This window comes from Magallana gigas, chromosome 1 (assembly GCF_963853765.1).
Source record: "Magallana gigas chromosome 1, xbMagGiga1.1, whole genome shotgun sequence".
Lineage (NCBI taxonomy): Eukaryota > Metazoa > Mollusca > Bivalvia > Ostreida > Ostreidae > Magallana > Magallana gigas.
Genome location: NC_088853.1, coordinates 13,583,700 through 13,600,733, shown reverse-complemented (window position 1 = coordinate 13,600,733; position 17,034 = coordinate 13,583,700). Strand labels below are relative to the sequence as shown.

Below are 17,034 nucleotides of genomic sequence, written 5' to 3'. Positions count from 1 at the left end.
GTACGAAATTTAGTCATGTTTTTGCAAGTTCCCCTGTCAACTTTTACCGGTCATTTGGACTGACAGGCAACATCAAGTAATCGGTCCTTGGTTATTTTAATCGGTCTTGCCGACAGGACCGAAAGATTTCAAGAACTCTGATTTTGCATGTTTTGTTGTTCAAATCTGACCAGAGACACCAAATTCTCTCCCCCTGATATTGTTGTACACCCAATGTACAATCTCTCCTAGCCAAGAATTTTCAATCTATTCCAATCCCCATAAAATCGTGGGGAAAGAATTGGATTGATAACCTTATGCTAGCGAAGCTGCCAATGTACTGACAACCAGCTTCTCACACAATCATTGATCTTAACCTTAATACATGTAATAAATTGGATGAATTGACAAATGACCTTCACCTTTGAAAATTAACCTTGACCTTAACAGAATTAGCCAACAGCATAATCAAAAGAGTTCCTATACCACTTTATTATGACATTATACACCTGTCAAAATACAGTATATCCCATTATTTATGGATTGATCTTGTCTTTGTTTTTAAGCGACCACGTGCTTTGCCATATCACAAAAAATACAATTTAGTAATATCATACCCAATATTGTTTGCAATAAGAAACTTTAACTTGTTAAAAATTATTGATGAACAAAAAAAACGAAAGTACCACATTTATATATCCCATTTTTTACAAGTATGGGACACTCACAAAAAAGGACGGTACATACTTTTGATCGTCAAGACCCAGGGGTTTCCCGTCCTTCATCCAAACGACGTTGGGCATTCCTGCTTCTGATTGGACGGAGCAGTGAAGCGTGGCGGCATTGCCCCTGGAAACAACCAGGTCGCTGGGCTCCTCTAGGAATGTGAGCTCGGTAAAACTGGTCGTTGCTGTAAGCATTAAAAAACAAATTTGTAATAAATCAGTAATTTTGGTTTCCATCCAAAAATCATGAAATTTTTTCACTTGAAAGTCCAAAATCTGAAAAAATGTTTCTGTCTTAATATTATGCAACAATATATAAATGTATAGATGATAGATCGAGTCATTCGATTGTACAATGAAAATAGAAAAAACAAGAGACATGAATAATGTGCAAAAAAATTAAAAACAACATCTTTGTCGACTCACATTTCAGGTATTCAGATATAAAATAGTTAATCACCAAACAGTCATTTTGTTTTCAGGGTTTTTTTATAATAAAGTAAGGCCTGTTCATTAAGATTTTCTCCCCGTTATTGTTGGGTTGGGTGGAGCTTAAGGCGGTTTGAAAAGTTCTTTGCAATTCATCTTCCAGAGTAAACACTGCTGTGAAATTGGTTATTTTGATCAATAGAAAAAAACTAATTTATCTGGTAGACATGGCCTTGATGATATCATTCAACTGCTACTGGTAGAAATGTTACCCATTGATACTTGGTCCATCAATGGTGTTTGTTTATTGCTCCAGATACATGGAATAATGTTTGTTTACATTTCTAGATTGTGTCGAGTTATCCTTTCTTTTTTAAAAGGACGATGACACTATAGTTCATCATACACATAGATAAAGATATACATTGATTGCATAAATGTAACTTAATCAATGCGTTTTGCGATTAGAAAATAAATAGAAAACTGGTGGCCATTATAATGTAGACATGAAGCTAAAGACCTTGGGTAAAGAGTGGTTTGTTTACTTTGCAACATCCCTCCAAGTAAATTTATTCCTTATCCCCACCCCCTTCCCAAACATGTGCAATCATCGAGGAGAAATTAAGGAAAACATGGAACCATTAGATAAGGCTATGTAATCTACGCTATCTAATTATTTATAGCATCGTTCAAAATTTTAAGCAGAGATTTCATTTCATTTGTAGAGTAACATGCAAGTAATAAAACAATAGGTAACCTGAGAATTTACTATAAACTGCTGGGCATGTCAAATTTTCAGTTTCTGCTGTGTTAATAATAGACACTCATGGCCATGTCTCAAATTAAATTATACACAGGCAATCTGATGGGTTGATGGAGATAAAGTAGCGCAGCCACAAGATTCTAAAAATTGTCTCGCAGAATACATGAATTATGAACTGAACTGAAAGTTGTGCTAAAATTAATTGTTTATTCATTACTCATGTTACTGAGGAAAAATTTGATAATTTAAACAAACATAAATCAAGTATAAAAGTTAATTTGCAACTTTAATTTTTTTTTTAATGCTGTAAAAGTGAAAACAGGGTTTATTCTTAGGACACAGGATAGAAATGGTGGGGAGGGGTGTTATATTTACTGGTGTTGATAGCTTTGTTGGACAAAATGGAAGCAAGTTTCCATCTGACATATGAGTCAGTAAGAGTGTCCAACAGTCGCAACCTGATAAAATAATTTAAATTCACACAAAACAAAATGGCAGGTTTTGGGTTCCCCCTCCTCCTCATATTTAAATAAATCTACAGTTACTATAAAGTGCACAGACCTGCTGGAGTAGACAGAAGGTCATAGGTCATTTCCTAATTAATCGTAGTTATGTCATGTAACCTAACTTGGTACCACCGAGTACATTTTTATCAGAGTTTTTTTTTTTTTTACCATGGAATTTTGGGGCTGGTGCAAAGTAGAGCAATTAATTAGTGAGGTTCTTAATCATCGTGAATATGTTTCATTATGATATTTCATTGGGGAGAAATGTTAAAGTTTGATCTTCTAAGTTGAAGTCATTTTATTTTTACAATTCATATGTAATGAACACATGAATTTTGTTTTAGGACAGATATATCCATGGGAAAACATCATGGTATCTGGATGTTTTTAGGACTGAATTTTCATTTTCGCCCCAAAAATCAGGCACACAAAAACCCTGCGATATTGAACCAGTATGTCTTTTGTCTGAGGCAATTAATATTTAGAGAGAGAGCTTCTGAAGTTATAATCTTATTTAACCCTTCACTTATACACAGAAAGATTAAATATAGAACAAAAATTCTGTTACAAATGGCTTCATACATAATAATAAAGATACAAGACTTTTGTTCATTCATTGCTCAAGTCCTTTGAGTTATAAGTAGCTTCTGTTAATTATACTTACTCTGTTTAATAGAACTTTGAAAGACTGAGGAAGCCAATGGCTTTCCTATTCAGAGCAAACTTAGTTTGTAACATACACTAATAATGCCAAGGAAAGACCCGATGATGTACTTTTAAAAGAAAACATGGGAAATGCTGAAACAATTGCCTTTTTTTTAATGCCAAGGATTTAGAAAATGTTTTTTGACTATCACATTACAAATTCAAGATAATCTCACCTCTGTAAGAAAAAAAATATTCTTCATCTTAATGAACTAAATATTAGTGAAAAAATTGATATGGATTGAAAGTCATTTCATTTTAACTATTTCCCAGTCACAGCAGGAAAGGGGGTGATTGGTTTACACTAGGGAGGGGTTTTTTTCTGTAAGAAAGGGAGGTTTCATATTGCTCAATAAATACATAGTCATGCTCTTTTTTTTACTTCAGGATACATGTAACATTAGATTTTGATTTTTCGAATCAGATTGTCACACATAAAGATCAGAAGACATCATTTTATTCTTGCAAAAGATAAACGTGTACAATAACATATCTTTGAGGCTTGGGCAAGGGGTTCTTCAAAGGAGGGGTCAAAGATGCAAGCTTGTCCAACAGAGTTCAAGAATGAGTTAGATAAATGGACAGGAAAAAGATAGGTGTGGGGGCATGATTGCGGGTAGGGGTGGGTGGGAAGGAGAAGGAGGAGGATGCTAAATAATCATGTTTTAACAATATTGGCTTTTGAAGCAAGTATGTTCATTTGGGCCTGATTGCTGCATTTTGGCAGTCAAGCAGTGGTTCTGGGGGGATGGTTTGAAGTGGGTTTTTTTACTGCTTTGGGGGGAAGGTGCGGTTGTAGTCAGTTTGTAAGAGTGTGAATACTTTGGTTCTGAATTTTGCAGGGATGGTGGTGTATAAGTTAGTTACAATAGTACAACTCACTACAACTTGTCTTGAGTGGTATTTTGAATTGGTTGCTGGGGAGAGGGGATAGTTTTTAGGGGGGATACTGGGGTAATAATAGCAAGCAAGGAGGCTGGAGTAAGAAATGTCAAAGTTGGGTACTGGTCGCTGCTTGGTGGTTGAACTCCTATTCAAAGTAGTAAGTGGAAACAAAATAGACGTAACGTAGGCATTCGACCACCAAAATTGGGAGTCAAACCACCTAACAGTGCAGTGGCCATAGTTCCTCCTGATAAAGTCTTAAGAAAGGGATGAGGGCTTTGAAGTGTGAGGAAAAAAATTAAGCAGGAAAATATTGACTTTGAGGTTAGCATTTGAGAGTACAGTTATACTATAAGTGTCATATAGTGATGATATACATATGTCATTGTGACCAAGTAACAGAGGGTAACACTCAAGCCTTTGTCCTTGGATAGAAAATTGGAAGAGCCTCCCAGGGTTTTAAAAAAAAAACCTTCATTTTAAAAATGCAATGCGTTTCTAAAATAAAACTGTCGGTGTGCTTCGAGCCTGCTTTATAAATTAATATATATGTCTCTTTGAACACGCATAACGCTACCAAGATCAAAAACATGAAAGGGGGCACCGACTTCATATTATAAACGACAAGCAAATCAGTTGTCCCTGATTTTCGCTCACATAATACACATCAAACCTGGATGGAGAAATTGGATAGAACTAACTCACCATGTACACACTTTAAACACACGACTGCAAAAGTAACAACACAGGACAAAACTGTCCGTTTACTTCTTTCGGTTAAATCCATTTTTAAATCCTCTGCTTTTCCACTAGGTTTATCAAAATATGCTCCTTGAAATTTCACATTATTTATAAATCCTTAAGGAATCGTTCTTTTCAGTATGTATAACGGGAAATTGCAAAAACGAAGTAGTAAACTCGACATATTTTTGTCTTTTCTCTAACCCGTCGCCATTTTCTTTTTCACAACACAAAAGCCGAGGTCACGTTATCCATATAAGGAATGACCCCAATTTACATACTTGACTGAGGCGGCGCTATTCAAGGACGGTAAACTTACCACATTTTAGAGTTGTCGAACTTTCTGTCTTTTTAATTTTTCAGGCATAAGTCGGGGGGGGGGGGGGGGTAAAAAAAGGATACAGAGAAAAAAATAAACATTTTTTTAAAAAGATGTATGCAGATATTGCATATTGTCAAACAAATAATATTGAAATAATATTTTCAATAAATTGAAATATGGGAAATTACACACCTACAAATAGAGACCGGAGCACATTCAACAGTCAACGTTTGTTGCCTATATAATTAAATGCAATAATAAACTCATTTTTAAAAAAGAATATAGGAACAAGGAAAAAAAATAAAAGTAAAAGAGCAGCAAGGTAATAAAAAAGAATAATTATATTAGGGCACAGTACTTATTGTTTACACTTTTGACCAAAATTAATTATATTAACGTTACATTTTACAGACTGATTAGTTTTCTCCAAAAGTAAGGACCGGTTTCAGGGGGAAGCAAGTCTATGTATTTTGTAAGATTTTAAAAAGAATCTATATCTATCTATCTATCTATCTATCTATCTATCTATCTATCTATCTATCTATCTATCTATCTATCTATCTATCTATCTATCTATCTATCTATCTATCTATCTATCTATCTCTCTATCCATCCATGCATCCATCTCAAATTCTTTGATGTTAGTTGATATTGTCAAAATATCACTAAGTTGACAATGATGCAAGGTATGTGTAATTCTTGCTGCGTTCGCCACAACGCTAGCACCGGAAAATATACATAAAAGATGAAAAGAATGTAAGTTTAATAGGTACCCCCTCCCCCCCCCCCAAAAAAAAAAATAATTATGAAATCATCCTCACTTAAATATTAATTCGTTAATTCATATACATAAATCATCTTTAGGCAACACTTCATGAATCTTGCAATTTATAAAGAATCCAACAAACATGAATGAACTTTATAAGGTTTATTTTCATTAATATATTAGTATAGGCCTATATGTAAAATATTACTGTCGTTGTCAGGCTCGAATCCCCATATATAAGACGATTATATGGCTATTTCTCATAGTGCGGTTAGATAAAAGAAGCCATATATATATATATATATATATATATATATATATATATATATATATATATATATATATATATATATATATATATATATATATATATATATATATATATATATATAATCATCTTACATGGGCCTTTAGTTTGACTCTGACATCATCATGATTATTTCGTGCAGTCTGTGATTTTTCTCAGGTCGCTGTAGGTTTCGACAGATCGGTTTGCTAAAGAAATAGAGGAGACAACACGCAGTGAATGTAAATTTACTTTTATTATTTCATGAACATGGATTGTCGCATGCTTTTCTTTCAAACTTTAGTTAGTTAAAATCAGATTTATTTTCTTATTACAAATTAATTATGAACACAACAAGACACGCTATGGTGTTTGTCACATCTCATGCTGTTTATAAATATGCCGTAATATTTTGAAATTTTACTCCGAAGAACCTATAGACTAACAAAAACATGACACGAGCCTTGTTTACAACACAAAGCATCGAACTCTGTATCTCGCTTGAAGCTTGACAACTGACATTCAAATAATGATTGACCATTCACTAAAGCTTAATCATGTTAATGAAGCTTTTATTGTTTAAACTATGGCCATTTACATATAAATTAATGAAATTTGATTTTTAAAGCTAAAACATGTTTTGTTTATATAATCATATATTATATATAACCAACAATTAACTAGAACCTCTAAAGAATAATAATTTGGTCTTTTATATATATATAGCAGGCGGACATACATGTACATTGTATGCAAGAAGTTTACTTGAAACTTAATTCGTTTGCATATAGTAAAAAAAAATGTGGAGCAAAAATTGTACATTTTATTGAATTATATTAATAATACACCATGAGTTAATATCTTAATTATGTTTTTCAATAAGATTATGTAAACGTTTTAACAAACTATATGCATGTGATCTTTGACAAGACAACTAACGTACATGCACCCTTTTGCATTTTGAAATAAAATCCCACAATTAGAATTTCGATCGATTAAATGCAACCAACTTTTAAAATACTAGCCCTTTTACCCCCCCCCCCCCCCAAAAAAAAAAAATATATAGGACACCCCAAATAAGTGCCATTATTAATTATTTTTTTTTATTGCTATCAATAAATCCAAAGGAGACTATATAATCCCTCCGTTAACCCATTTCTTTTACCTCACCATAGACTTTTATGTCATTGGCCTACAGATTTCTATCAAAGCCCATCAGATATTATATGTTTTATACCTCAATATTTACATTTTTCAGTGTCTTTGTCCAGATGATAAATCTACGAATCAAATTCGTAACATATAATTCGATACATTACAAATGACGTATTGTAGGGCCGCAAGCGGGGTTTGCATAATTGAACAAAAATATTAAAATGTCAATATTAATGTTTGTAAAAAATTGGTGAAAAAATATATGAAGATATAAGTAATAAGGATAAAGAAATCATTCTCTGAATATTATGAGGTGATCTAATCCGCCATCATATGATGAAATCCAACATGCATAACGCCCTTTTGGTAACCCTTCCAATTTTAAATTGAGACAATTCTAGTATATACTGCTGCATAACATTTAAACCCAGTATAGTATTCTAGCTGTAAGTCAGAATGAATGACAAAAAATACTGAAAAGTGATGTCTTTAATTTCTAAACTCTATGAATCTGTAAACACAATTTTCAAAATATTCAAATTTATTGGCACAATATTTATCCAATAGAGAAAAACATACATTGAGAACTTTTCAATTCTTGGTTTGAAAATAAATAAGTCTTGAACTGATACAATCTAATTAAAATTAAAATTATCCGTCCGCTTCCAGGTTTTCGATATGTCGCGTGGAAGCGTATCGTAGGGGAGCGGAATTACAAGTCTAATTTTAATTAGATTGGATCTGATAAATATCTATCTACCCTGCGTATACTGAGACACATTAGATTTGTTGATTTCTGATTTTCTTGTTATATGTATAATTTTCATGCTGATTATTTTGATACAAAATCTCTACATAAATATATAAATGTAAATGATTAATAAACTCAAAACAACAGACAAAATAACTCGCAATTAAATATAAACATAAATGTATATTATCAATTGATACATACATGTAGTACATGAAATATGTTGCATTAAAATACCAAATACAAATAAATGCTGGTACCTTTATCTCATCAGATGACGTGATATCTCATTACAAAACACAAATATCTCATCAGATCTCAGTAAAACATCTCATCATACCAAGTTATCTCAGAACTGGTCATTGACATTTTCAGATCCTGTACATACAAAAACTCTGAACGATGACCTGATATCTGATTACAAGACACAAATATCTCACCAAATCTCACCTCAACATCTCGTCATTGTCTCATTATACTAAAATATCTCAGGGTGACATTTTCATCAAGTTGAAAGTCAATGTAAATGAATTTGTAACCTCTAAATGATATGTAAAAAAAAAAATCCACTGCTCTGAATAAAACACAGACCTAAAGCTTTGATCCCTTGTTCATATGACGATTCAGTGTATATATATAGCCTGACATTTATGGAATAGGATATCTCTAAAATATGATATCTCAGAAGATCAAAGCATATTATCTAAATTGTTTCTATTTTTCTCCACACAATAACAAGTTGACTGTAACAGCATACAAATAATCCACATTTATACATTTGTTTAATGTATAATTATGAAATCTTCACAGCAATAACAAACTGCTATAACAAACATTCTTGCTTCAACATAAATTCTTCTATGAAAACATAACCCAAGGATTTCACGAGCGTATACTGTAAATGATTGTTCATTATTTCAACAGGTGTTCTTTAATTCACATATACCGAAAACCAACTTTTCTTCACAAATACTTTATTTCACCAATAACCTGTGCTTACGGAGGCTGAATGATCCACAAATTACAAATCATGCCTACCTTTATTAATATAGATATGATTTGTTCAGCTATAAACTATTATTTAGTAAAGAAAATTTTTTCCTATATCTTTAAACAGAACTCTTCTTATAAAGGAGATCAAAAGAGTCTAAAAATGGTCATAGCCACCCAGCCCCCTTAAATGGTTCACAGTGACCAATCTTAAAGATGAAGCCTTTGTAGATATAAGCATATTATACGAGAGGCATAAAAACGTGACCGTAAGCAACAATAAATACCTTTGACAAGAATATTGCAATGAACCTTAAATGCTAAATGTTCTCATGTGCAAATTAAAGTTAAAGCATGTGAAAAAAAGCTGGTTACCAGTATGTACAAAAGATAAAATACATGTATCTTACTGTATTCAATATCTACAGTGATAAGCATTGCATTCACTCCCAAAAATGATCAGGATAAAACAAGCGACAGTATGAAAGAACTATGGCCAAATTCTCTGTAAAGTACCTAAATTTTTATCATCACACTTTTAAGGATGAATATAAGAAAATACGCTCTTCATATATAGTTTCAACTCTAAATCTATTCTTAAAAAATTAAATTTGCAAATAAAACAAAGTATACTATTAACTAACATGACATCTTAATTAAAATCTATAAAGTACTTAAAATATATTTTACAACTAACAGTTTGAAAAAAATAATACATAGCAGAAAGATTAATTAACACATGTAATCATTTAATTCTCACATACAGCACATTATGGCAATTTATTTTTTTATTGGAAAAGGAGAAAATCTCAATTTTTTCAATTTAAACCAAAAAATTGCAAATGGAATTATTTCCCTTTTTAAATTCAACAATATTATGAATATTAATAATAGTTAAATAAAATACTTGCTAGCAACATCATATTATTTAGAAATAGAAATTACAGATTAATTTTTTGAATGCATATCCTATTCTGTTTATGCATGTTGTAAGGTATTTTTTAACATAATTTTTTAAATACGCATGTTTAAAACAAGTACAGGCAGAAGTTGGGTTTCAAATAATCTATAATCATCCCAAGTAACAACTGAGATTATTGAAAGCTTTCTAATTTTCGCTCAAATTTGGAAAAAGTGTTAATCCCATTTACCCACCCAGATATTGAAAACTGGGTCAGAAGATGCCAAACAGTTTTTTGGGTTTTTTTTGTAAATATTTAGCCTAAGTGATAATTATATATGAGATGCAAATATTTTCCAAACATAAGCTGTATGTACCAGTAAATAAATTTACATATAAGAATGAACATGAACATGTACATGTACGTCCTACATAAAACCAGATGATCGCTAGAATACTGCCGAGCATTAGCTTGACACCTTAAAAAAAGCTTGAAAAAATAATTTGGATTACCCAGAACATAAATACCCAACAAACTCTCTCTCTCTCTCTCTCTCTCTCTCTCTCCCTCTCTCTCTCTCTCCTATATCTCAACGTGATATATGGCTCGGACCATTTGTCTCAGGGATTTCTGCTTCCTCATTGCCCTTCCCACCAGAGGGCGAGAAGAAATTGTTTGTTTTGTACTTTAAGTTCTCTGGTTGGTCCAGTTTTTGTTTAGCCACGTAGATATCGTTTTCTATAGCTTTCACTAACTCATCTGAAATCAGAAAAAATGCCAGATTAATCCCACACATTAGTTATACCTATTGTCAAGTTCTGATGTTTTAAAAGAAGAAAAAAAATTAATTATTCGCATTTGAAGTTGTCTTGCTAAAATCCAATTCTTTGTTGTGAACAAATTGAAAATAGTCGAAATTACTAGATCTAGAAATAAGCATCACAAGAAAGGACAAACACTGCTTACTAATCAATCTCGACAAAAATCAAACAATACATGTACATTGCAGGTGCAATTCATCAATTTGAAATTGCATAACAAGTTTCAAATCTATTTTTAAAACCATAACTAGCAAAAGGATTGGGTAGAATGTAGGAGAGACAAACAGAAAGACTGAGACAAAGACTACTGTGTTTTCGTGGAATTCGTGGATAACCCTCACCCACAAATTGACATCCTCCACGAAAACTAATTATAAAATATTAAGTTTTCCTACTGAAACTGAAAACCAACGCATCCACGAAATTACATCCCCACGAATAAGCAAAAATCCACGAAAATTGGCCACCACAAAATTAAATGATTCCACAGTATTCCGTATACAGGATTACTTCCGACCCCCTCCCCACTTTTTTTCACCCTTCATCACTTGCAAACAGTTTTGACCCATCTTGAATTTGCCCTGACACAGTCGCCTTTAAAGAGAGAGAATCGGAGACATTTAAATTTTGATGAACCGCGCGAAAAGAAAACTGGGGCGAATATCTCCCATTATAAAGTTATCCTGTTTTACCGATGGACGACTAATAATACATGTTTTAAGTAAATGTTTAAAACGTTACCAAGAGAGGAGAAATCTTTCATTGGTCTTATATACCCCAGCATGACGACCTTCAACTTTGACCCATAAAAGTCCTCATTGAATGTGTGCATCAAGTAGGTCTCCTGGAAAATAATATCAGTAATCATACCACATGACTGAATTTATTTCAAAAGAAACAGAGCAAAATCCTCATAAACTAATTTTCATGTTACATGTACTGCCAAATCAAATTTTTTACTTCACAAGGACTTGATCTCAATCAATACATATGTCAATCAAAGAATGTGAATTTTCATTATGCAACCATGAACACCATTTATACATGTTGTTTCTAGGTATGCACCTACTATGGACTTTTTGGTGTTCGTGGATGGACTTACCATTGACATTTTGGCATTCTTGTATGGACTTTTGGACTTACTGTAAATATTTTTTTTTGCATTTTTGTATGGTCTTAGAAGATACATCTTTGGTGGACATACCATGGACTTTTTCAGTTTTGGTGTTTTTATATGAAGTTAGTCCGAGTTGAAATGGACTTTTTCAGTTTTGGTGTTTTTATATGAAGTTAGTCTGAGTTGAAATGGACTTTTGTTTTGGTGTTTTTGTATAGAGTTACAATGGACTTTTAGGTGTTCTTGCCAACTTCTTGGATGGATTTAACAAGGACTTTTTAGTGTTTTTGTATGGACTTACCATGGACTTTTTAGTGTTCTTGTAGTACAGGTTCCATCCGACTGACAGGACCATTTTGTAGACCTCGCCGTCATCTACACTGCCCCAGCCATAGTACACACCCAGGGGCATCTCCTTGGGCAGGTTATCCACCACACTCTCTGGGTAGTTGGCTGTAAGTAAGACAGCAACAGAGGAAATGTACATGAATTTAAAACTACATAAAACATTGCAATTCTTTGATCATTAAACAAGAATAAACCATCTTCTTAGGCAGCCTCTCTGGGTAGTTGGCTGTTAGTAAAACAGCAACATATGAAAAATACATGATTTTAACTACAGAAAAGTTACGAAAACATGGAAATTCATAGATCATAATTTTATTAAGATTAACCTTTGAATTTGCAAGACCATGTCTTTAATTTCATATCAAATTTTTCTTACTAGACATTTTACAATCGTATTTCATTGTCTCAGACTTTCTCTGAAACACCATCAACAACCCTTGAAACTTTAATTGTGAGCTGTACGTGTTAAATCTATGTTTAATCTGACAATCTGTTTCTATCCTGAGAGTCCTTATTTTTGACCTGTATAAGGAGTTTAATTTTAGATTGTTGAATGCTTCAAGATAAAGATTATGAGGGCAAAGTAATACTGTTTGGTAAAATATGGTGCATGTGCAGATCAATCAAGATTTTTTTCCCCAGGGGCGGGGGATATTCGAGGAGTCTATTTTCACTCATTTTAATTTTTTTTTTTTAATTTAAGACCCCTATCTAGATCTGCACATGTGGTGTAACAACAATTATTTGATAAATATCATTCTAATACCAGAGATGTATATACTAGAATTGTAAATACACCATAAACCAATGACTGCTTATTGCTGAAATTTTCCCAGTTTAGTTTTTTCGTATTTTTTTCAAATTTTGAAAATCTCTCCCCACACCCCCACCCATCACAACAAAAAATTCCTATATATTTGAACTCTGTGATAATATCGATATCTTTCTTTTTAATGTCCATATTGAAAGAGTTTAAATAAAATAGTTACCAAATACATGTATTTAGACTGAGAGATTAGACTCAAGCTTCCCCATGAGTTTTTCTAGTATCAAATGGCTAAATTCTACATGTATATTGTTAAAGAGACGCTCATAAATCAGTTTTTACAAGATTGGTAAAGGAGTGTAGAAAAGTCACCCAAATGTTTGAATTACAGAATTTTAAGAAAAGCTTTGGACAGGAAATTTATCTTATGAAACTTCCAAATGATTTAAGATTTATATTTACAAAATTTAGAACCTGTAATCATAAATTACCTATTGAAACTGGAAGATGGAATAACATAGAAAGATGTAATAGAATTTGTTCATTATGTAATAAAAACACTTTGGGTGACGAATACCACTATGTTAGGGAATGTCAGGCATTTTCTTTATTCTGCATCAAATTAATTGAAGAAAAATATTCAACAAATGTTAATACTTATAAATTTGGGAACCTTATGAATACCAATGACATTGATTCATTAAAAAAATTGTCCATATTTGTTAAAACAATATTAGCTGGATTTATTTAACTCTGTACTCTTCCTAAATTGACCCTGCATTCGTACATTTGTAAATATATATGTTTTTTTTGTACCTCATGTACCATTGATATGGTTTGAGAGAAATAAACATTCAGAATTGCACTAATGGCTGGTCTTTTCAGTGTAAATGGGTTTGGGAAGGCTGTGAATTACAATTTCAATAATCAAGTAAAAATTGAAAATAAAACTGAAAAAAAAAGTAACCAAATAGATAGATTTTCCAAATTAGTGCCCTTGTAATCATCACAAATAACAAGCATGATTAAAACAATTAAAAACAAACTAATAACTGTCCCAATGACCAGTTACTGAGTTAGTTTATAACTATTTCTAGACTTGTCAGAGTGCTTCTTAGTTTTCTGTTGATGTTTTCATTTTGTTACATGTTTATATGCGACATGCATGTTAATACGATTGTGTCATGTTGAATAAAATTTCCTGCCTATGCATGGTGAGGAGGGATGTTATGCAATGCATGAACACTGAAACAACAGTAGAACCAGAGAACCAGGAAGATGATTTATAAAATGTTAAATTTTAGAACAAAAAAAATGTCTACTGCTTTTGAAGCTTACCACAAACTACCTGTCATGTATTGTATCACAGGTACCCATCCAAATGTTTCTATAATCCCATTTTTTAAACTTTATATAAGTATTAAAGCGATTAAAAGTCAACAACATTCATAATTACATATTCTGTCAACACAATCAACTGGTAACCACTGCACTAAGGCCTAACAAAAAAAATTGTGTGTTTCGGGTAACCCGACCTAACCTACAAAAATGGCCCGATCCTACCATTTTTAGACAGTGTTTTAAAAATTTCCCCAGGCCGATTTTGCATGGCGGTACCGCCATGCATTGAAGATCCCCCGCCATGCATCACACAATGCCGCCATGCTTCCCGCTATGCATGTTTATTTCAAAGCAAAATTCTTTTTCCAATTATTACACATCTTAACTGTAATTAGTAGATATAAAGTTGTCGTTTCTCCGCTCAAACTTCAGGAAAAACACTTGCACCCGCAGTGAGCGCAGTTAATTTCGACATCGATCTCAGCAAGGGGGCACACGTGGTTTACGGTTTAAGGACTTAGCTTATGATTAAGATATATTAAAACTGAGTTTATTAATTGGTGATTAATGCATAAATAGAGACGTGATTACTTCTTGTTTTAATATAATGTGCTTTTTTCGACATCTCCGCCATTATCGAATGTTGTGGATTTTCCAAAATCTAAAAATAGCACAATGTTCACTCGATGGAGTTAGCTTGGATTCGATATGCTTGAACTCTTTATTTGCCGCAAGGATATTGGAAACTTGAAAAAATGTACATAATAAAGAAAGAAAAAACTACAGTTATTTGCAGAAATGCACGGAAGCGATGTCACATGACTAGAAACATCGTATATTGTATGCCTATGAAAATGATTGACTGTGTACATACACATAAACGGGGAAGGGGACTGGTGTCAAGATATCACAGAAACTTTCATATGGACCCCCAATTTAAACAAGAAATATTAACTGCCCAGAATAAGTTGAATCAAGTTTGCTGTAATTGTATGGACTTGTTCTGCCTATTTCTTGTTCAACACCCCCTAAAAAAATCTCATCTATATAATATGTAGAAGAAGGAGTGGGACAGAAGCTGATGTTGAACTGCCATGTGAATCTATATTTCTTGTGTTTTGTGAAAACTTGTGAGGACCAACCTTTTAAAAAACTGATTTTGAAAAAAAATGTTATTAGTTTTGCCAGAAAAAAACCAGAAAAATTGTATATTAAATATACACAGATATTAAAATATAATTATGAATTGAAATGATACTTGTTGATGTAGATTTCATGAAAATGCATCAGTTATAGTACATATCATGTAGTACGTTTCATCAAATGGTTATACTATTACACACAGTGATTTCGCCGGCTTAGGCGCTTTAATGCCGCACCTCGCACTTACTCTGACAAACTTCCCCCCCCCCCCCCCCCCATGCTTCAAAAATTTTCTGGGGAAAACACTGTATTACAGCCTATTACAGTGTAATAGATGTCTGATTTTATCCGATTGTGATTTTATCTTATTTCCAATAAAAAATACGTTTTTAAATATGAAACAAACAAACATTCTTAGGATTCATACAAAAAAAAATATGATAAAATAAAAAAAAATCCCTACCTACCTAACCTAATTTTTTCATCAATGTTACCCTAAACACACAATTTTTTTTGTTAGGCCTAACCACTACTGTCCGTATAAGTCCCGACTTTTACCCTTTTCTATTTGTAACCAGTAACATTGGTTACATCGTCACAAATCGGGTCCGTATGATGATTCTTACGATAGAAAGTCTTATCTATATCCAGACATACATGTACATCTGTACATGGGTGCATGTGCACTAAAAGTGTACACAGCATAATGCTATTTGGTGGGGCTTTTTTAAAGCGTATTTACGGAAATGAGACTCACCCGTGGGAATCCCTAGCTCCTTGCTGCCCCTTCCAAAGCCCTTAACGACTTCCCCCTCCGCGAAATGGGGGAGTTTAGTGGACATGACGGAATGAAAAGATCTCCCTGCGAGTTTGACGAATGTCGCGTATGTCGTAACCCTCATTGACAAGTTCATCTGCTTTTCTGGAATCCCGATCTCGATGTAATTTACACCGAATGTAGAAAAATTAGACAATATATATATATATGGAACGCCATAGCTGCCTAAAGGCCAATTTCATATTATATGAATTGGTATATCTTTTATATGCAATAGTAATAAAATTATATGCAGTTGTAACATCATTATATGCAGTGCTAACATCATTATATACTGTAATTTTTCCATTATATCCAGGGATAAAATCTTTATATGAAGTGGTAACATCATTACTTTATGTCGAAAGATCATTATGTGGAGTGGTTTATTAATTATATGCTATGAATAAATCTTTATATGATATGATAAACTCATTTCATACAGAGCTAAACTCATTATGAACTATTGTTCAATCGTTTATATGTTATGTGGTACACTCTTCATGTGCAGTTGCAAAATCCTTTTATGCATTGCAACTTCTGGACACTAGGTAATAAGGTCATTATATGCAGTTCTAACATCATGACTGTTATGGCGTGTTAAAATCATTATGTACATTTGTAATGTGCATGGTGGTAAAACCTTTATGTATTGTGTTGAAAGCTTGACATGCAATGTTAAATCCTTTATACATGTATGATGTGACAATTTTATTAAATGCCGTTGTTGAGTCATTATATGACGTGGTCAGTTCTTTCCATGATGTGATCATTTC

General features: G+C 32.7%; 2 protein-coding genes across 9 annotated transcripts in view; both read right to left on the bottom strand.

Moving 5' to 3' along the window:
* The window catches only part of LOC105335421 (neogenin), a 39,307-nt gene extending 34,304 nt beyond the window's left edge, over positions 1 to 5,003 (bottom strand). For 7 of the 8 annotated variants that reach the window (XM_034465668.2, XM_034465673.2, XM_066083536.1 and 4 more), the window contains exons 1-2: positions 4,698 to 5,002; positions 727 to 889 (exon numbers count right to left, since the gene is read on the bottom strand). In XM_034465668.2, the coding sequence (XP_034321559.2) occupies positions 727 to 889; positions 4,698 to 4,779 (245 nt within the window). In that variant the 5' untranslated portion in view covers positions 4,780 to 5,002. Of the gene's footprint in view, positions 1 to 726; positions 890 to 4,697 lie in introns of all 8 variants that reach the window. The other variant, XM_066083547.1, reaches the window with a different exon arrangement.
* A 2,732-nt stretch (positions 5,004 to 7,735) lies between these two features.
* Positions 7,736 to 16,367, bottom strand: LOC105332725 (riboflavin kinase). Its single transcript, XM_034465667.2, has 4 exons — positions 16,199 to 16,367; positions 12,145 to 12,296; positions 11,468 to 11,570; positions 7,736 to 10,664 (listed from the first exon to the last, which is right to left on the bottom strand). Exons 1-4 carry the CDS (start codon positions 16,353 to 16,355, stop codon positions 10,495 to 10,497), a joined length of 582 nt encoding a protein of 193 aa, XP_034321558.2. The 5' UTR covers positions 16,356 to 16,367; the 3' UTR covers positions 7,736 to 10,494.
* Positions 16,368 to 17,034: the final 667 nt, after the last annotated feature.

What these genes read in the sequence shown, in the direction of transcription:
- LOC105332725 (XM_034465667.2), bottom strand. Translation starts at nt 16,355, where the DNA reads ATGAACTTGTCAATGAGGGTTACGACATACGCGACATTCGTCAAACTC. An exon ending in GGAGCTAGGGATTCCCACGG is followed by an intron (nt 12,297 to 16,198) that starts GTGAGTCTCATT and finishes TCTTACTTACAG; the next exon opens with CCAACTACCCAGAGAGTGTG. An exon ending in GAAAGATTTCTCCTCTCTTG is followed by an intron (nt 10,665 to 11,467) that starts GTAACGTTTTAA and finishes TTCTGATTTCAG; the next exon opens with ATGAGTTAGTGAAAGCTATA.